The sequence below is a fragment of the Marmota marmota genome, unplaced genomic scaffold (genome assembly GCF_001458135.2).
Source record: "Marmota marmota marmota unplaced genomic scaffold, marMar, whole genome shotgun sequence".
Classification (NCBI taxonomy): Eukaryota; Metazoa; Chordata; class Mammalia; order Rodentia; family Sciuridae; genus Marmota; species Marmota marmota.
In genome coordinates, this window is record NW_025999869.1 from 13,189,466 (window position 1) to 13,211,805 (window position 22,340).

The 22,340-nt window shown below is 40.6% G+C and overlaps 1 protein-coding gene across 3 annotated transcripts in view; it reads left to right on the top strand.

Moving 5' to 3' along the window:
- The window catches only part of Atp10b (ATPase phospholipid transporting 10B (putative)), a 319,009-nt gene that overhangs the window by 192,524 nt on the left and 104,145 nt on the right, over nucleotides 1-22,340 (top strand). Inside the window, exons 4-5 of one of the 3 annotated variants that reach the window (XM_048816074.1) lie at nucleotides 18,779-19,066; nucleotides 20,009-20,203. In XM_048816074.1, the coding sequence (XP_048672031.1) occupies nucleotides 18,792-19,066; nucleotides 20,009-20,203 (470 nt within the window). In that variant the 5' untranslated portion in view covers nucleotides 18,779-18,791. Of the gene's footprint in view, nucleotides 1-18,775; nucleotides 19,067-20,008; nucleotides 20,204-20,677; nucleotides 21,548-22,340 lie in introns of those variants that run through there. The other 2 variants (XM_015492648.2, XM_015492649.2) reach the window with 2 other exon arrangements.

A 22,340-nucleotide genomic window follows, 5' to 3' on the forward strand; every position in this document is an offset into this window, starting at 1 on the left:
TTCCTGCCCTGCAGAGGCAAGACTGTGAATGACAGAAGGTTGCAAATCCTTCTTTATTTCTTCAGTTTCTAGAAAGGTACAGTCATCCCCTGTCTTGCTTTCTCCTTTATCCCTGGCCCTAGGCACCCCTCTCAAACTAAGACCGCACTAAGCGCAAGGGAAATCCAGCCTGTTTCAACATTCCTGACCCTACATCCACCTTATCCCTGGGTCTTGTTTTAGGTACACACCAGAGTCCTCCCTAGAAAGTGGGCATGTGACTCAACACCAAGAGCTCTCCCAGTGTCTCAGTACAGCATATGGTTTTGAGCCGGGTTCTGGAGTCAGACAAGGGTGGATTATAGCCCCCTGTGAGCTGGAGGGTCAGGGGGAAGATGTTTAACCTCTCTGAGCCCCAGTTTCTTCTTCTGTACTATGTAAATAACAAGTCCTTAGCTCAATAATTAAATAAGTTAATACTTGCAAAAGGACTTATTATGTGGCATTTGATAAACTCTCAACTGGTTCGTTGCTAGTAAAGAAGATATTCTTCAAAAACTTCACTTTAGAACAAACTGCCCCAAGTTCAGTGAGGGCAGTTCTTGGGGATCTAGAGAATTGGAGACACATATATACCACCACCACCCCCGCCTTACCCTTCATTCAAGTTACCAAATGTAATCTTGTCATTTTTGCATTACATTAAGTGCAATAAGTACATTAAAAATGAGGGACACAATTTATTGTGTCTCCCTTTCCTTCCTGCCTCTCCAAATATAACTGCTATCCTAAATCTGGTATTAATTATTCCCATGAGAGTGTTAGACTTTATATATACTTATTTCAGTATAAAAACAATCATTTTGCATACTCAAAATGTAGTATTGTTGGAAACTTTATGTAAATGGTATTTTTGACAGAAATCCCTGGTTGCCTGCTCCTTTGGTACTTTTCTTACAGAGTACATAGTTTTTTCTGGAAATTTCTTAAAACTGTTGGGGCAGCCAATGAGATTAAAGCAAGTAAGTGAGACTAAACTTTTGCTTCAATCTTTTAAAAAAAAAAAAAGAAAGAAAGAAAAAAGAAATCAGTCGGCATTTCCTTGTCCTGCTTGAAACATGACTACAGTGGATAATGTACCAATAGCCCTTTCATTCATGAAGTGGCCTTGATGTTGGAAACCAAAACTAAAGATAACAGAACAGATAGATCTGGGTCTCTCATGGCCTTGGAACCTCCCTATCAGCCTTAGACTACCTACTTCTACACATGTTTTATGTCATAAGTAAATACCTCTGGTAAGCCACTAACTGTAGCTAAACCTAACCCTATAATGTGGAATCTTGCTATACAGATCATCTTCCAAACTGAATGTTTTGTCCAACATTATCCTGTGTGGCTCAGCATTCTGTTTGATGAGGCAAGTGTGGTGTTTAAAGACCAGGCCTGTGGTTAGAATGCCTAGTTCATAGCCTAGCTCTACCTCTAACACCTATGAGACCTTTGAGTAATTATTAAACTTTTCTGTACCTTATTGTGTTCATTTATAAAATGCAGAATCTCATAATACCGCTATCAAGGGTTTTCATGGGAACCACATGAGTTAATAATCACATGCAAAGTGCTTATCGTAGTACCTAAAGCAAAATAATAATTAGACCTTAATGAGACTTCTTATTCTGCTCTTTTCATAATACAATTCAACCTTAACGGCCATATAACATTACCACTTTATGAATAGGCTAAATTTATATTTTTCATTCTACCATTAGATAGGCATTATTTCCATTTTTAACTTTGACTCAATGATACTGTAATAAACACTGCGAAATAGATCTTCTTGTGTGCACATGTGCAAGTTTCTCCAGTGTGACTACTAGGAGTAGACAAGCTGGCTCCAGGACATGTGCCCTTGGAATCTAACTTGGTTTCCAGAACTGGCCATGACAATTTTCCTGTTGCATCTCCGCTTTGCCAAATCTCAACTTCATTAGACTTCGAAGGCCAATCTGATGGTGTAACAAGGCACCATCTCATCATTATTTTAATTTTTATGTCCCTGTTTACTAGCACAGCTGGGAATAATTTTGTATAAGCAACCTGTTCCTATCATTTCCTATTTTTCTCCTGGGTTGTTGTTATTATATATTTTTTTTTTGTAATTCATCTATGTAATAATGTTACTAGCATCTCCTCCCAATCTGTGACTGGTCTTTCCTTGTTTAAGGCATAGAAATTTTAATGCAGTCAGATCTATTAGTCTTTAGTTAATCCTTGATGCCTGTAACTCTAGAGTTCCCTCCTGCCCTGGAAGCATAAGGACCATTCTCCTGTATTGGTTTTAAATTCCCCTTCCCCAGGAGGGAGGTCCTTAGTGCACCTGGAACTGAATGTGTGTGATGTGAAGTGGAAACTATTTACTGTTGTTGTTGCCATTGTTACATGGGTTACCAGTGAGCGCAACACTTTATTGAGTGGTCCATCTGTCTGCACTGACTTGCAAGCCTGTATCTGTCATGTCTCAAGTTCCCGTGTGCATGCAGATCAGTTGCCCCCCTCTGTGGAGTGTATCGTTTGCCTGTTTGCTATCCTGGTGCCAATACACAATACACACCGTCTGGGTTTTAGTCTCTTGGGGGCATTTAATCCATGCCATAATTCAAGAAATTTGTTTGGTTGGCATCTTGCAGATACATCAAATCATAGTTAAGAGTAAATATTTTCATCACTGTACAAGTCTCAGTGCCCCAGGAGCACAGCAGAAGGGAGATTTAGCTCAAACTTGCCTTTACTTCTCTTCTCAATGTGCACCCTGCGACGTTTCAGACTCCAAAACCCACACGTCTGCTGCCTCCTTCAAAGGCACCCTCCCTGACTCTGCTCAGCAGTGTCCCATCCGCATGGCTAGACAGCAAAATCATTTGTTTTACTAATGCTCCAAGGAAAATAAAAGTTGCCTAGATGAAGTATGTGCAGGCTGCATAACTGTGAAGCAATGTGACAGAAACCATTATAATGGAGATGTGAAACGTCACCAAATCCCCACATGCAAAACTCAGAAAAGATTGAGAAACGTTGAAATAAATTATCCACTCACCAGATGGGGTGTTATCTCCTTGGCCCTTTGATGAAAGGACAGAATGAAATTATTAGGGGGTAGGAGTGGGGGGTTTGAGTCTAGATACCTACATGTGCTAATTTACTTTTATCTCAATTTCCTATAACAGAAAAAGAAGTCAAAGTACCCTAGAGATAATGCTAATTTTGTTCTATAAATTAGACAACAAAACTCCCACAAAATCCTAAAAATGTTTCAATAGTTGCCAACCCCCTGGGCATCAGGAGATGTCAGCAGGTCTGCCTCAGGAGCCTCCATCAAAACACAATCAGAAAGGAACAGGAAAACAGTGCCAGTGGGTTTTCTCAATATCCAGGGTCTCTGGTCAACACTTGAGGTTTAATGAAGAGGGGAGAATCAAGCCTGAGATGCTGTCCTCAGCAGGCAGATGTTTCTAGAGGCAATGTGGTGCCTGACCTTCCCCAAGCTGTCCAGTCATGGATGTCTCTCTCCTCCTTCAAGCTCCTGGGTGCCGTTTGCTTGATCACTATTTTAATTCCCTGTGTCTCCAAGAGCCCTGGCCACAGTAGCCAGAGGAGTAATGGAATGTTGAAACTTGTTTCTCTACTTTCTTCCCATTTCCTTTTTCGTCTTTCCTTTCCTTGCCTGTCCCTGGGCTTGTGGTTTTGTGGTCTCATAAGAGATTCTAGGACACGGTCTCCTTATAGAGCCTTTCTACAGGTTTCGTGGGACTGGGAGAATTTCAGGTGAAGAAATCTGTATTATCTTTGCAATTTTTCTAGTAACCAAAAGTATTCTCAAATATGAAGGTTATTTTTTAAAATTTTTTTATTAGTTGCTCAAAACATTACAATGATCTTGACATATCATACATTTGATTCAAATGGGGTGTGAATTCTTATTTTCCCACGTGTACAGATTGCAGGATCACATTGGTTTTACAGTCACGTTTATATATATTGCCATACTAGTGTCTATTGTATTCTGCTGCCCTCCCTATCCCCCCTCCCCTCCCATCACCTCTCTTTACCCAATCTATTGTGACACATTTCTCTCTTTTTTTCTTGCCCCTCATACCATCTTATATGTAATTTTGCATAACAATCAGAGTCTCCTTCCATCTTCCATGTAATTCCCCTTCTCTCTCCCATTCCCATGGACCTCTCGTCCCTATTTAATGGTAATCTTCTTCTCACGCTCTTCCTCCCTGCTGTTTTGAGTCACCCCCCCTTATATCAAAGAAGACATTCGGCATTTGTTTTTTAGGGATTGGCTAGCTTCACTTAGCATAATCTGCTCTAATGCCATCCATTTCCCTGCAAATGCCATGATTTTGTTATTTTTTAGTGCTGAGTAATATTCCATTGTGTATAAATGCCACATTTTTTTTAATCCACTCATCTATTGAAGGGCATCTGGGTTGGTTCCACAATCTAGCTATTGTGAATTGTGCTGCTATGAACATTGATGTAGCTGTGTCCCTGCAGTATGCTCTTTTAAGATCTTTTGGGTAGAGTCTGAGAAGGGGAATAGCTGGGTCAAACGGTGGTTCCATTCCCAGCTTTCCAAGGAATCTCCATACTGCTTTCCAAATTGGCTGCACCAATTTGCAGTCCCACCAGCAATGTACAAGTGTACCCTTTTCCCCACATCCTTGCCAGCACTTGTTATTGTTTGACTTCATAATGGCTGCCAATCTTACTGGAGTGAGATGGTATCTTAGGGTGGTTTTGATTTGGATTTCTCTGATTGCTAGAGATGGTGAGCATTTTTTCGTGTATTTGTTGATTGATTGTATGTCCTCTGAGAAGTGTCTGTTCAGATCCTTGGCCCATTTCTTGATTGGGTTATTTGTTTTCTTGTTTAATTTTTTGAGTTCTTTGTATACTCTGGAGATTAGAGCTCTATCTGACGTGTGAGGGGTAAATATTTGTTCCCAGGATGTAGGCTCCCTATTTACCTCTCTTATTGTTTCTCTTGCTGAGAAAAAAAAACTTTTTAGTTTGAGTAAGACCCATTTGTTGATTCTTGATTTTAACTCTTGTGCTATGGGTGTCCTATTAAGGAATTTGGAGCCAGGCCCTGAAGGTTATTTTTAAACAAATCCCCCAGGGCGATATCAGATGCCTCAGGCTACAGGGAAGCACCTGTGGAATTCTGCATCACATTGAGGTAGAAAAACCAAGGGTCACAACAGACACTAGGATGGCAATTTGTAAATCAATGGATGTGTAACTGATGTGATTCTGCAANAAAAAAAAAAAAAAAAAAAAAAAAGAAAAACCAAGGGTCATGGATTTCGGGCTGTAAATAAAGGAACTGACTTGAACTCTGTTACTCACTATCTTTGTGACTTAAGAAAGCCACTTAAGCCAGGCATGGTGACGCACACCTATAATCCCAGCAGCTCAGGAGGCTGAGACAGGAGGAACATGTGTTCAAAGCCAGCCTCATCAACAGTGAGGCACTAAGCAACTCAACTGACTCTAATAAAATATAAAATTGGGCTGGAGATGTGGTTCAGTCGTTGAGTGCCCCTGAGTTCAATCCCTGGTACCAAAAAATAGCCACCTAACATCAATTCATTTTTGTTGTTTATTATCACCACTTATATATATGTGCATATGTATACACACATAAATACGTTTTATATACATTTATATAGTTAAATGTTATATAAGTAATATCAAAATATTAATTATACATCATTATAAATATTATATCAAAAAAGCACTTAGATTCATCATACGGAAAAATTCCAGTTTACCCAGCCATTCTCTAAGCCACAATTTCATCATACATGAAAATCCTATATAAACAAATTTACTTCTGCAGATCATCTAGTTGATGTAGGCAATTTCAGGTCCAGTATATGCAAATATCTATTCATTTCTAAGAAAATGGGGAACTATAGGCTTTGAAATAAAGATAGCATATGAGAAATAATAGATGAGGAACATCCAAAACAGGTAAATGGGGATCCCTGGGTTTCCTGGAGGAGGCTTTGATGTGAGACACCATCCCATTACAAGTTCTTTGGCCAGAAATCCTTCTTAGTGGGCATGAGAATTTGAAGCCCTGGGTAATGGAAGGGTGGTTTCAGCAACACTTCCTGATCACTCATGTGTCTCAAAAGTCTATTACTCAACAGTCTCTGAGATTCAAGGAACTCTAAAGCCCTGAGTCATAGGATCAGAGCGATTTCGTTTTAATGCTTTATAACAGATGCTAGCTGCAAAAAAAAAAAAGAATTTATAGCAAGTTTGTTGTGCTAGGAGAGGCAAGCATTAGATTCTAGGAAGCAGATCCAAAGAGAAATCACATCATACATATTGTTATTAAATGCCATTTATGTTGATGCTGTTTATTTACTATGTTGTCTTGATGCACTCCCAATATTTTTTGTTATACTTCCAAAACCTGGCCCCAAGAAAAGGAAATTTCTATGAGCTCTAAATCCGTAACTACAGAGAGCTTCTCCATGGGAATACTGAGAAACTTCACACTTGTGTTGCAGAGAACCACTATGATAGACACCCATCCAACCTCCCAGGAGTATTCAGGGAAGAAAATGGGATAATAAGAATGAAGGTTTTGAATTTAAAAAATAATAATAATAAATTGCAAATTTGGGGATTTTATTCATTGCACAAATCTAGCTTACCTTTGAGGCTAGTCATTGCACCTGGGAAGATCTGAAGTGGTGAGTGTCCTCACAAGGTGCTGGGGTAGAGTAGGGACTATCCCCCGGAAGCAAAGGTGGCTGCTTCCAAGAGGCCTTAGGGTAGATTGTGGCCTGTAGAAACCCTCAATTCGGACAAGTCCATAATCAATGCACAGAAATAAGAGGTAAAATGGGACAAGGACAGAGTATACACAGCACATGCCCCTCTCAACTATATACTTCAGAGGTCCAGGAAGCCTTTCTGGGGGAGGTAACCTCTGTGTCTTAAAGAATGCACAGAAATTAGCTAAGCATCTGGGGAAGGGGAGAGGGGTAGAGAGTGCTAGAGTCAATGGTATGACAGAGAAAAATGACAGAAAAGAAAAGAATTTACTTATGACTAGAGGAAGAAGGAGCCCAACAAGATGGCGTCGGTGAGAGAGGTAAGTGGGTTCACAGAAGAGCTGCAGGCTCTGTCAAAATGTCGTTCCTTATTTGAGGAAAACGGAAACCAGGAAAAGGTTGTAAACGAGGTGGTGGCACCCGTGGGTTTACAGTTTGACAATGCCTTTCTGGATTCACTGTGGAAAACAGATTGGGAGAAACATTGGAAGCCAGGGATACAACATGAAGTCATTTGAGTAAACCAAGACATGAGAAGGGTTGGTAGCACTGGCCCAGAGAAAAATGGAAAGAACTTAAAGTTTATGGTTTAAAATCAACAGGACTTGATGAAACACTTGGGGGAGAGAGGATAGGTTTAGGCAACTAAAAGAATAGTGTTGCCACTCCACAAGGTGGGAACGAGGTGGCAGTGCCATATGCATGGAGATTAAATCAACCATCTACCTGCAGGCAAACTGAGATTGACATCCTTGGGAGATGTCCTAGTAGCCATATCCAATGGACAGTTGGATCTTTTCCAGAATTCCTCCCTATTTTGGGCCCAGAACTTGGAAGCCTTTTGGTCTAGTTATTCTATTAATCTAATATAAAAGAGGACAGAGACGAAAATGTTCAGTTTTTTCCTTTGGAACTATGAAAATGTCTGGCTCAAATCACATGTGAGAGGAAACTCGACCTAAACAAATGGAAGTCTCCATTCCTGGAATGAGAAGGAAGGGATCAGCCACTTAGCAATCATGCCCTGTGAAGTCGTTTAGCTTTTATTGAGAGTTGAGGCTGCCATCTGGGGTGGAAATAAGCTGCCCCCTGGAAAGGTCCATTATGCCCCGACTTCACATAGTATGGCTGAGAATGAAACCCGAGATGAAAGACGCATATGTGAGCACCTATCCCAATTTTCTTATTTTATAGAAGAATGAACTAGGGCCCAAAGAGAAGAATGACTTGCCCAGGGTCACACAACTGATTAGCAGGGTGTATGAGCCAGCTATCTGGGCTCACCTTATTCTGCCCTTTAAGGTCTACATGAGATCAAGGTGAACCCTAGTCCCATATCCTCATGAAACCCCAATGCCGTTTCCCCCCACAGCTTTTGTAATTCCTCAGGACATATGTTTCTCCCAGTTATCTCTGGTTCTAATTTCCAGCATTTGCTATTTCTTGTTTTTCTTTCTTGTGGCTTTTCTTTTATCTTCTTCCATGTCACTGAGCCAAAGCTGGGAATAATTCTTCCTCCTTGACTTAGAGACCTCTACCTCCAGTCATGTGAAACCAAACAGAGCAACTCTGTTTTAAAGTTTTAATAAGAATCTTAAAGTAACATGGAAGGACATTATAATTCTGTGTCTCATATTTTAAGTGGACATTTCACTTCTTTAAAAAAAAAATTCCCCTGTCCCTTCTTCCAATAGATAAACTGCTATGATCCAAATCACCATGTTTTCAGTTATTTTTCCAAATTCTCCTTCCCTTCCCCTTAATTCTGTCCCCTTGTCTTTCATCCCAGTTGCTGATCAGAGCACATTCCTTCCTGAAAGAAATTCTAGAAGCAGTTACTCTTTGAGTTTTTCTCACTCCCCTTTGCGAATCTGGTCTCATCACTTTGCACTAAACCAGGTGCCCAGTTATTTTGAATTTAACAAATCTCCCAAGTTTCTCAGGTCCTGCTCCCTGTCTCCACTTAATTCTATCATTTCTGCGTTTTATGTCAGCAATGTAATTTGGTGCCATGCATATGTTTGAGTGCAGTGAATCAAGTCAGTCAATATGTATTATTATCTGTTAATTGCCTTCAGCTTTATGGACTTTGGACAACTTTCTTCACCCTTCAGATCAACACTGATATATTCCAGCTTCTGCAAGCAATTTATTCACTTTTAATTAGACCCAACTTAATTATTTTGTCTACAAACCAAAAGAATCTATAAAACAACTTTTAAGTGAAAACACATTTCTGCCTGGAGGGATATTAAAAATGAAATTATGCATCTCATTTTACTTGTCTCTCAGAAAAGATTGCCTGCCTTGTCATTTCCTTTCCCAGATCTTTTTCACTGGAAAGATACCTGGGAAATCATTCTCGAAACAGGGAAGAAAATGGGAATAGGTAATTCAGCTTTCAATAGAAAAGATAGGTAACGCATATTAAGTGGAGTCTCTTCAGGTTTGCTGTGTGGCCACCCCTACTTTACTGTGATGTAGGGGCTGCTCAACACTGAAAGCTTCCCACCTCCACACCTAGAGCTTCTGCTGCAGGGGGTCTGACATGGTGAGATGTTAAGGTTCCCAGTTACCCATCTGGCCTGCTCTGGATACCCAACACTTCAAATCACTAAATGGTTACTTGCACTTCTTCAGGAAGGTTGCCACCTTAGTTATCCATGTTTTCTTCCATCTCTGACTACTTCTGGTGCTTACCATCTTCTCTTTAATTCTCCATTGAAAGCCTGTCCAGTTACCTTTTCATGTGTGTATGTATCTCATCTCTCCAGTCATTGTATCAGGACAGGAATTCTGCACTACTGATCTTCTTTTCCACATCTCACTGATGACCCCACTCTTAGTTCTAGGCTCCTTTAACCTCAACAGTATTTTCCAAACTTCAGAGCTCTAACATAATTTTTTTTTGTTATCAAAGAATTCACAACCTTCACCCAAGACTAGCTATTTCAGTTTTCATGGAGTAAGAAAATACAGAAATAGGAATTTTTACCATGAAATTGGCAATCCCTTTAAGTTTGTAATGTATTGCAACAGGATCTACTACACATAAAAATACTGGCTCACATAGCAAATATTGCCATACTGCCTGGCAAACACCTAATATGTGGCCTAGCATGTATCTAGCAGAACATGAGTGAAACAGGTAAAGAGAAGATTGTATCCCGGGGGATTCATGTCAGAAAAATGAAGGGGAGTCCAACTTGCTTTCCCTTTGAGTTGGTGGCTCACATGACCACCTGAAGAGGGTCAGGAAACTGAACAGGCAGGTGTGAACATGCCCAAGGACTAAGCCTGGGAAGGTTGTGCCCTTGAGCAGCAGAGTGTATGGAGGATTGGCTTCCCAGCCTGCAAGTAGAATTCTTGGGAGGCTCCTGAGATCCCGACACCTGACAGAGATCAGCAGCTGCCAGGTCCTCAGGCTGTGTTGATCTAATCTCTCCAAAGAAGATACCACCTACACACCCTCTAAGCCCCAGTCACTGGAACTCCATTATAGAACTTCAGCAGCCCACTCTGGGAATGCATGGATCTGGTCTGTGCAGGTGAAACTCCAACTGACAGCACTTCCCATTCTGTCTTACCTCATACTGGTGAGAAGGGAAGCTGGGAGTTATTTCAACAAGCTCCATTTTAGCCTATTCCGAGTGACAGCTCAGTGAGTGACACAAGAAGATAAGGTTAACAACCCTCAGCACCTGTGCATGTGCTCTCTCTCTCTCTCAGTACATAGTCTAAGAAGAAATGGAAAGGACAGTTGGGCAGAGGCAGTAACCCATCCATTCCTATCAGTAGTTGACACCTCAGTGGAGATAATTCTTTTTTTCATTTAGAATCTTTTTGGTGTGTGTTTTGCTTGCTGTGCTGATTGGTTTGTAGACATATATGCATATACATATTTGTTTCCTCTTTCTCATTTTTAGCATTTATTAATATAGTTATTCTTCCTTGTCTTTTAAGGGTTAGGGTTTGAGATTGTTTATTTTGATTTGGGGTTTGGTTTCCTTTTGTTCTTTCTCTGCTTTAAAATCATCACTTGCTAAATCTCTTCTACATTCTCTGTTCATATCTTGACCTTTTAAACTCTCCTACCTTCCTATACATTTTCTCTTAATGAACTGCATTTTTACCACTTAAGAACTATTTGCCCCACTGTTCATATTGTTGCAATTATTACTGCCGTAGATGACATAGTTGACACCTATCATTTGCTTTAATGCCAGATATAGTTTAAAGTTATTTATTGGTTTTGCTGTTGGCAATTACCTCACCATTTCTGCTTCTGTGGTAATTAGTGTTGTGCATGTCATAACAGGCACCAGATACTTAATGCTGTGTATTCTTTGCAGCAGTTACAGCTATTATTTCCCCTTTTCTGTGAGATTCTGGGAATCTACAGGGACACTACAAGTTCACAGGGTAGAGACTCTGCTGCTGAACTAAACCAGCCAAAAGATACTGCACCTTGTTCCACTTACAAGTTAGCAATACTCAAATTTCAGTTACACTTCAAAACATAGAAGAGACCAAGAAATCCAAATTTATAACCATGCCCCACGGTAGGAATGGCTAGGGATGGACCACAGTTCCCACTCACAAACTCCCATTACTACAGCAAAAACAGAGAGCTAACACAAGGGCTGTGGATGCCACACCTCTGAGGGGGATTCGATCTAGATCACTCCAGGACACTTTAGAAAGAGAAGGCTGTGCCCTAAAAAAAAAAAAAAGTCCCACATATAAGAGTGGAAGAGAAATTCATCCCAGGAGATGCATAAAACCTAACAAGGGAATACAAGAAATATGAAAAAAAAAAACAAGGTAACAAAACATCTCCTAAAGTTCATAATTATCCAGCAACTGACTCCAAAGATCTTGAAGTAGAGAAAATATCAGATAAAGAAATGAAAAGAATAGTTACAAAGATGACAAATGAATTCCAAAAGAATACAGAATGAATCAAGGAAGTTAGTATAGAATAATAAGAAATTCAATAGGGAAAATAGAGATGTTTAAAAAGAAACAGAAATGTTAGCACTGAAAGACATAATAAGTCAAACATTCAGTTTTAAAGTCTCTCTAATAGACTAGACCTTGCTGAAGATAGTCTCAAAGCTAGAATACAAAGTGGTTAACCTTGAACATTCAGACAGTATTAATAGGAAATAAGTAACCGTAATCTGAATACACAGAACTATGGAACAATAAGACCAAATTTAAGAAGCAATGGAATTGAAGAGGGTTGTTAGACACAGGTTAATGGAATGAATAACCTCTTTGGGGAAATAATCACACAATTTCTTCCAACCTTGAGAATGAGCTAGACATTCAGTGCAATTAGATGAGAAAGGAAATATAAGGGATAAAAATAGAAAAGAAAGAAGTCAAAGTATCGCTGTTTGTAGGCGATATAAGCCCATATTTAGATGGCTAGTGCTGATAATCAAATCAGCAAAGTAGCAGGTTACAAAATCAACAGCTTTTCTACATACCAATAATGAATCTTCTGAGAAAGAAATCAAGAAAATAATTCCATTCACAATAACTTAAATAATAATATACATAGGAATAAATCTAACCAAAGCAGTTCAAAGATCTCTATGATAAAACTACAGAACATTGAAGAAAGAAATGGAAAAAGACACAAGAAGATGAAAAGACCTCCCATGTTCGTGGAGAGGCAGAATTCATATTGTTAAAATGGCCATACTACTAAAAGTAATATACAGAGTCAATGCAACACCCTTCAAAATACCAATGATATTCTTCACAGAACTAGAAAAAACTAGTCCTAAAATTCCTTTGGAAGAATAGAAAACCCAGAATAGTCAGAGAAATTCTAAGCCAAAAAAGCAAAGCTGGAGGTTTCACAATACCTGACTTCAAATTAGACTACAGAACTATAGTAATAAAAACTTCATGGTACTGGCATAAAAAAAACAGATATGTAGACTAATGATACAGTATAGAAAGCTCAGAGGCAAACCCACACAGAGGCAGTCATCTCATCCTTGACAAAGGCGCCAAAATATACATCCAAGAAAAGATGGCCTTTTTAACAAAAAAGTGCTGGGAAAACTGTAGAAGAATGAGACTAGAGGCTCACTTCTCACCCTCCACAAAATTCAACTCAAAATGGATCAAAGATCTAGAAATTAGACCAGATCTAGAAATTAGACTATGAAACTCCTACAAGAAAACAGGGTCAACACACCAACATATAAGCACAGGCAATGACTTTCTCAATAGGAACCATAAAGCTTGGGAAATAATGCCAAAGGTGAATAATGGAATGGTATCAAATTAAAAAGCTACTACTGCACAGCAGAGGAAACAAGAAGTTGGAGAGCCTACAGGATAAGAGAAAATCTTTGCTAGTTACTCTTCTGACAAAAGATTTATATCCAGAATATATAAAGAAGTTAAAAAAAAAACACCAAAAAATCCAATTAAAAAAGGGGAAGTAAACTAAATACACTTCTCAAAAGAAGAAATACAAATGGCCAACAAATATATGACAAAAATGTTCAACCTCATTAGCATTTAGGGAAATGCAAATCAAAACCACACTGAGTTTTCATCTCTCACTAGTGAAAATAGCAGTCATCAAGAATACAAATAATAATGATAAATACTGAAGAGGATGTGAAAAAAGGAACACTTTTACATTACTGGTGGGATTGACAATTTGTACAACCACTGTGAAAATTAGCATGGACATTCCCAAAAAGCCTAGGTATGAAGCCATTATTTGACCCAGATTTTCCTCTCCTTGGTATTTATCCTGAAGAATAGTTATCATACTACAGTCATACATGCATACCCATGTTTATAGCAGAACAATTTACAGTAGCTAAACCATCCTAGGTATCTATCAACCAAAGAATAAAGAAACTGTGGTATATATACACAATATGGTTTTATTCAGCCATAAAGTAAAATGAAATGATGTCATTTGCAGAATAATGGATGTAATTTGAGAACATTATGTTAAGAAAAAGAAGCCAAACTCAGAAGGTCCTATCAGGGACCCAGATGTGAATTACCCTGCTTTGCTCATCACCTAATGTCCAGAACTTGTTTCACAGCTTCTTCTACCTACAGGGGATGTTGGGCTCTACGGGAAGTACTTAAAAGTATTAGAAGACAATTGACTATCTCTGTCAGGACCCAGATTGAAAGACATTTTTTTTTGAAGAGTTGGGCATAGGATCAATCTGTGAGGTCTACTGGGTACTGTTATAATAGCCCCTACTAGCAGAAAGTACTTTTTATTAATGCACAAACTACTTTTTTATTAATACAAAGTACTTCCTATTGGCAATTCCTATTTAAAATATGCATATATATCAAGCTTCTTAGTTTCAGATATCGAAGCTTTTAGCACAAAGCTAACATTAGCACAAAGTCAACATTTAAGCTTTTAAGAGGCAATTTGATTTAAATAAAGTATAACTGCATTTAATTAAACACATATTTGGGTGTGGTAAAAATTGGGAATGTGATTCAAGAGTGGTCACCATTTGAGGAAGACTGATAGAATTCACCAATTCAAGGAAGTGCCAACTTCAGGTCATTTCTTCCAAGATGGTTATTGTGTGTTTATTGTCTAGTAGTAGAAAATTCTTAGTGAGATTTACACATTTTGTCCTGAGGATAGATTACTTTAAAAATTCCGTGGTTAATTGATGACCCAGCTTTATTAGATTCTAATTAATTCTAATATCAGGGTAATATACTGGTTGTCAATGGAAATTTCCAACAGGGTCTCAAGAGTGTGCTCAAGTAAGTCACTAAATGTGTCTCCATCAAACACAGAGAGTCATCAGCTAAACCCTACTGATTACTCACTGGAAGTCTCAGAGCAAGGTGCTTCCCAAGAATTGATGGGCAAAATATCTACCTATCATACAAGCAAGCTTAGAAAATATCTTCTTAAAATTGTGATAAAAGAGATAAAACTAGTTAAAATCCTGATAAAACTGGTTTTCCTAAACCAGTTAGCATCTAATAAAACCAGTGCGAAGAACAATAACAATTTAAAACCAAAAAAAAAATCTAAGTATAGATCTTGATTGCATAGTACCCCCCCAAACACCTCCACCCACCATGGCCCATGGTCCTGTCCAACTGATTCACATGTTTTTAGAGAATTGGTCTGCTGCATCCTGCTTCCCCTGCTCATTCCCTGATCTCAGCTCAAGCCCCACCTCCTCAGGGACAAACTCAACCCCACTGAAATGTAATCGAATTGCCCCCTGCTCTCCTTTGTGATACTTATCCTGGTTGGTGAATATCTATTTATCTCTCCAAGCGTCCATTTAAAATCTCTCAGCCACACCCAAGTAAGCTCCTAAGGAGAGAGATCCGTGTGTAGTGTTTACTGCTCTTATACAGCAGAAGGATTCAATATGTATGTATTAATCTGGTGAATATCTGTTTAGTTGGCCCCCTGCCTGTAAAAATGGAATTTGCTAATGATGGGATTTATTTGGATTCATCAAAAAGAGGAAGGAACTGAGGTCAACTGAATGGGGCATGATTAAGAAAGTTTGGGAATGGCAATGAGTTTCCAAAAATAAAAATAGGATATTAAGCTAATGGCACACCTCATAAAAATGCCCCCTATAATCTAGAGGACATCCTGGCAAGAGGAAAGTCATGTTGGGGTACTTGTGAGGGTTGCCAAGGTGATCCGAGCGTGACTTAGCAAAGCTAGGCAATCCTGATGTCCTCTGATAGTGGGAGCTGTGGTTTCAGGAAAAAGCAGGATGAGACAGACTGTAACAGGAAGGACCTTGGGCGGCTCTTCCAGGTGCAGTAATAAAACACACCTCCGATAAAAGAATCGTGAAGTGCCCTGTGTTCCTGTCCCACTGTTGGCAGGAAGCACTTTATGTAGAGGAGACCGGGCAGTGGGTGGAGGGCTGCCTCCACACTCCAACCCATTCCTACCTACTTTGCTAGCATAATGTGTGGAGTCCAAGATGACACCATGTCACTTTCTGCCTAAAACACTTGAGAAGCCACACACACACACACACACACACACTGCCTCTCAGCATAAGAGATTCAACAGGCCCTCTGACCCTGCTCTGCCTCTCTAGTGTCAACTTTTGCTGGCCTCTGTTCCCCAGTTCCATGTCTTCATGAGACACCCCTATGGACTTCTTGCTGTTTCTACTACTGGTTCATCTACCTAGAACACCATTCCCCAGCCTCTCTGCTAGCTCTTATATTGTCTTTTGGGAACTATTTTAATAAGTATTCCTTTTCCCAGGAAGACTCCCCCGATTCTTCCACTCTGTGTGTGTGTGTGTGTGTGAGCATGAGTGTACGCCCGCGACCACACTCATATTCAAACACACACTTTTTTTTTCTGAATCTTTGAGACAATTTTCCCTTAACCCTAACTACTTTAGGATAGATTCCCTAAGAACAAGATTTTTTTTAAAAAAATTATCTACCCTATTATCACAAAATTCAGAAAATATGACATTATTAAAATACTTTATCTAAGACTGGGGATGCAGCTCAGTGGTAGAATACATTCCTAGCATGCCTAAGGCCCTGGGTTCAATCTTCAGTCCCACAAAAAAAAAAAAAAAAAAATGTATACACACACACACACACACAAACACCCACAGAGGCCTAATTTTTAAGTTCCTATCCAAATCTCATCTACTGTGTAATAAAGCCCTCTGTACCTATTTATCTCCCCTCTAGTCTAGGGTGCAATTCAAATCACAGATGATATTCCATTCTTACGTCTTTTTAAGCTTCCTTCCATCAAACAATTCCTTTACCTTTTTGACTCGAAAAGCACAGGCCAATTATTTTGTAGAGCAACCTGTAATTTGAGGTTTGTTATTGTTCCTGCTGAAATGAGGTCACATTCTTCTCAGCACGGCCTGTCAGGAGGCACAAGAGGTCAGCTTATCCCGATATTGGTGATACTTGCTTTGCCCTCTTGATTTGTTTGGTGTCCGCCAGATTTCACCATACCAGGATGATCATTTTTATCATTGGAATTCATGATTGGGAAGAATTCTTTGAAATTAGGAAAATACCTAGTTCCTCATCAAACTAGATGCAAGGATTTGACACCTATCTTACATTCGCTTCGTTTTTACAGAAGCTTATTTTATGTTGTTAGAAAGAATGTGATTATGATAAATGGGCATTTAAACCACCCTTCTAAAATACCTTCATCTCCTGTATCAATTTAATCTCTTCATTTAAAAAGATGTTAGCAGCTAAAAATGAGAAAAGTCTGATGTGTATGGCCTTAGCCAAGGCAAAATTTCTCATTTGTATTTTCAACTCTATTTGTGAGTTATCTTTTCATTTCCTTTTCCTTTGCAATAAAAAAAGAATCCATGAAGGGGGCATATTTTCTTATAATGAGAAAGAAGATGTATGATATTATTTCTGGCTTGATGAATGTCATAATATTGCTTTTGGTCATGTTATGATGGGCACCTGTAATTGCATTTATTTTTTCATGCTTGCTACAAGGGCTTGCTAAGACTCTGAAAAGCTTCCAACAAACAGCCTTGGGGTCATGGATTAAAAATCATTTGGGTTGATTAAAGCTATGAGGAGAATTATGATGAGGTTCTGATCATATGGGCATCAAGAAGATAAAATATTACCATTCATACTGGAAATGGAACATTTTTTTTCCTAAGTGATAATATTTACAATGACAGGCTGGGCCATTCAGAGTAAGATTAATAATACCTGACACTTACTCATTCATTTACTCAAAAGAGAATCATCCTCTGAGCTTACTAAGTGAGAACAACAATTATACACCACTTCTAACTTTGCAAACTGAATCTTTGAATAATGTATTTCTGAGTCTTTTTTTTTTTTTTTTTTTTTTTTTTGCTGCTAGGGGTGTTTAACCACTGAAGCCCAATCTCCAGCCCTTTCTTATATTTTATTTAGAGACAGGGTCTCACTTAGTTGCTCAGGACCTCACTAAATTGCTGAGGCTGACTTTGATCCTCCTGCCTCAGCCTCCTGAGCTGCTGGGATTACAGGCATGCGCCACCATGTTGACCTGTATTTCTGAGTCTTAAAGCAACATTTGGCCATGAGGACACTTGCGGCTTTACTCATAAGTTCCATTAAAGCCATTCAGGAGGCAGAAGAGCCTAGGTGGACCACATTCCTCCACCATCTGAGAAAAGCATCACTGTGCCAAGGGCTCAGGTTCAGAAACCACCAGGTGGAGTTGGGGAAGAAGGAGGGCATGACCATCTACCGCCAGCCACCAGCTGATGTCCAAGACTCCAGCAGTGATCAGCACGGCCATGCCACCTCTAGCACCTATGGAAAAACCTCCCTGTGCCATTCTCCCCACCATTAGAGGTTCTGAACACAGCTGAGCTTTTCTGAAATGTCATGACTATCAGAAAATTTCAGAAGCAAAAAAATCCTAAAGAAAAAAAATACCTTTCCCTTTGTTTTAAAAGGTGTCGACATTCTTTTCTGTCTTGTGCAATTTGTTCCTTTCAAAGTTCCCACGAGAAGGTACAGTAAGAATAGTCTTTCTCAGTTTTCAGTAAGGAAAGAAAAGGTGGGCAAGGTGAAGGTGGGCAGTTCAGCCTCGGGCATCAACCAGCTCTAGGATTCTCACCTCCAGGGCTGAGCTCATGAGCCCACACCTGGGCTTTTCCCTCAGTGTCACCAACTGTGTCATTAACACTTCTTACTCCCCTTAACTGCTTCCAAATGCTTACCACAGCTCAGTTGTATATTTTCCATGTGATTCTTTTTAACATCACTCATCCTAGAATGCATGGATTATAGGGAGCAATCCTAAACTTAGGACCCCAGCATCTACCTTGCTTGGACAAAGGGATGGGCTGGCATGACACCTGCTTCTCTTGATACTGATGACCTCACATGTCTGCTTTCAGACCTTCGCTGGAAATGGCCCTCTCCGTGGACTCATCTTGGCCCAGGTGGCGGTGGCGAGTCCCAGACGGCTTCCCGGGGTCTCCATCAGAGACCACGGCACTGCTCCCTCCAGAGAGGGGGAGGCAAAACCCGAGCCTGCCGCAGCAGCGGGTTGTGGTCCCCAACAACAGCCTTTGCCACCAGGATTGGGAAAAGGTCTCCAGGAGATACTCGGGCAACAGAATCTGCACGACCAAGTACAGCCTCCTCACCTTCCTGCCCCGGAATCTCTGTGAGCAGTTTCACAGGTACACTGCCACTTGTCCAAAGAGCACCTGTTTTAACCAGGTGTTTGCCCCTGAGATGAACTTAGATGCTGCTATCTGGGGCCACCTCTCCTTTAATACCCTAATGCAGGTGCCTAGAGAAGATTTCTTCATTAAATATTTATTAGGTCCTGTGTTGAGCACTTGAGGTACACGAGAAAAAAAAGAGACCAAACTCATGAGTGTATTCTCTAGTGAAAGAAACACTAATTTCTAAGTTATGTAACAAAATAAAATTACCACTAGAATAAATACTTTCAAAGAGAGGTATATGGTGATATTTGAGGGAAATTGGACCTAGTTAAGGATCAGAAGAAACTTCCCTGAGGAAGTAGCAATTGAAATGTAAGCTGAAAGGAGAAAATGTATTAGCTGAGTGAAAAGAAGCAGGTAGAAGTCAGGCAAGGGAGCAGAAGAGTGTTTCAGCAGATAGACCTGCACATGCAGAGGCACTGTGGGAAGAGGACATAGGATGTGCTTGAAAACTTTGAAAACTCAAGCCACTCTTCTGAGATAAGGTATGAAAAATCATTGCTGGTTAAAAATCAAAAGGTGGTCTTGGGAATCATCCTAAATTTTATAATTATTATAAACTGCCATTTGTTGAGTAACTACTATGCTCTGGAGCACTCTGTATCCTAAGAAATATTTTAGTATGGAACATTTATAAGAGCTTTCTAAGGTCAAAAGTACTCTCCCCACAGTATATAAGCAAAAATAAGATCAGGTGGTTAATCAACCAGTAAACAATAGGAATAGCATTTATATCTAGATCAGCTGGCTTCAAAGCCCTACCGCAACATCTGAGATGACATGGAAAGTAGAGGTCATTTCTGTCCATCCGGGCCAAGAGTAGGAAGAAACAGGAAAGGGAGCAGATTTTTCCTCTGCAGCCTTCACTCACACCTGGCTTGCCCCTTGCAGAGGGGCCAACCTCTACTTCCTGTTCCTGGTGATTCTGAACTGGGTGCCCTCCCTGGAAGTCTTCCACAGAGAGATCACCATGCTCCCACTGGCCATCGTGCTGCTCATCATCATGGTCAAGGACGGCATGGAGGACCTCAAGAGACACCGCTTTGATAGAGAGATAAACCACTCCAGCGTCAGAATATATGAAGGGTAAGGGAAACTTGCTTCTGTTTTCTCCCTTGCAATTGGGTTATACAAACTCCCCAGTAGGTTCCAAGAATGTAGGTCTCTTTCCCTACATATTTTCTTACATTCATTTAATTCAGTGATTCTCAAGAGGAGGCAATTGAACCCCCCAGGTAGCATTTGTTATTGGGAGATATTTGGGGCTGTCAGACTAGGAGGGAGAGTCCTACTGGGATCTACTGAAAAGAATCAGAGGGTACTGGTGAGAACCCTACAACTCCAAAGGCAACCCCCGCATACAGTGAAAGATTATTATCTGGTCAAAAATGTCAACAGTGCTAATGTTGAGAAAACTTAATGTAACTTGGAAAAGCACAAGTGGTTGCATTATTAAGAGTGTGGGGGTGGGGAGCTGGGGTGGTGGCTCAGTGGTAGAGCACTTGCTTCACACATGTGAGGCACTGAGTTCGATCCTCAGCACCGCATGAAAACAAATAAAGACATTGAGTTCATACAACTAAAAAAAATATTTAAAAAAAAAAGAGTGGGTTGGAAACCAAAAATTTAAACTCAGTGAAGACGGAATCATCTCAGGAGACAGTTCAGGAGAAACCCTTCGGAAGGTGTTGGGTAATTTCTCCCAAGAAAATGCCATCTCTAAAGGCTCAGAATAAAACTGTTTGCTTTTAGAATTGAACAGGTAGGTTTTAGGACCCAGAGTCAGTGCACCTGTTGCTGGCTGCCCTGGATGAAATAGGAAGACACCTGCTGGTGACGTCCACATTCCAACAGGTGGGGTTTCCAGGAGTAGAAGGAAGTGGCCTGGTGGGTACACACTCATTCCCTGAAGGCTCCTGGCTTGTCCTGGCTGTCTCCTGGCTGGTTATTTTGAGTCTTCCTTTTTGAAAGAAGAGGAGAAGTTCTCAGCCGAGCAGGCCAGTGGATGGAATTATGAGGATTGGAGAGGCAGGGCTGCACGGAGATGAGAAAGGAGGGGAGGAAAAGGCGGAAGAGGAAAGACGACAAGAGGCGGGTGGTGGTCTCCAACCTGCCCTTTGAAGGATGGTCCCTCAGGGAGAACCCCAACCAACAGTACTGTGGGAACCAGATCAAGACCAGCAAGTACACGGCGCTGTCCTTCATCCCCAAGAATGTCTTTGAGCAGCTGCACCGGTTTGCCAACCTCTACTTCGTGGGCATCGTGATTCTGAATTTCATCCCCGTGGTCAGTGCTTTTCAGCCTGGGTTGAGCGTGATTCCGGTCTGCGTCATCCTGGCGGTCACTGCCATCAAAGATGCTTGGGAGGACCTCCGCAGGTACCAGTCGGATAAAGTGATCAATAACCAAGAGTGCTTCGTCTACAGCAGGTAAAGCAAACAACCCGGGAGGTCCTGCCTGCCCCCAGTGTGATCCTTAAGAGTTGGGGGGCTGGGGTTGTGGCTTCTGCCACTCCAGCTGGGGCCGGTAGAAGGCTGGTGAGGGGAGCTCTCCTTGGATCTCAGTGCTCAGTTCCCTAGAGCGAGGATTACAGTCTGAAACCCAAAGGGGGCAAGTCAGTCGGAAGACTTCATTATGGAGCATTTTCTTAACTGTTTCAGATTGATCCAACTTTAAGAATTTTGTGTGAATTGTCGCTCCTTTTCCATTTGATGTGGCCATAGGCCCATTTGAGTGTGTCTGGGGACCTTGAAGGGAGGAATTCTGACTTTTCCTAAGGGAAGTAGTCCTCAGAAAGCCTTGTGTTAGGAGAACCAGGACCAGAGAACACTGCCCGGGTTGAACGCTAACTACATGACCTTATGCAAGTAAGGTGACCTCTCCTAGCCTCGATTTTCCACTTGTAAAATTGGAGCCATTCCTCTGGTCATCATAGGAGTTGCACAAGATGATCTCTAGAGAAAGTGCTTAGCATTATGCCGACCTGACATGTAATAAATGATCAATAAGTGCAAGTTGCAGTTATGGTTAGAATGTGCAATTTGAATTTCCCCCAGCACTAAAACTGTCCTTGCATGTCCTTTCTGATGTTTCCTGACAGAGACTGCAGGTCACCTTCTTGCCACATGATTTAGTGTCACTTGCTACATATTGCTGTTTTACAAAGCTTCTTTTGGGTGAGGGACCACCTTGGGCTAGGAGGATAAGACACACTCCTGATGG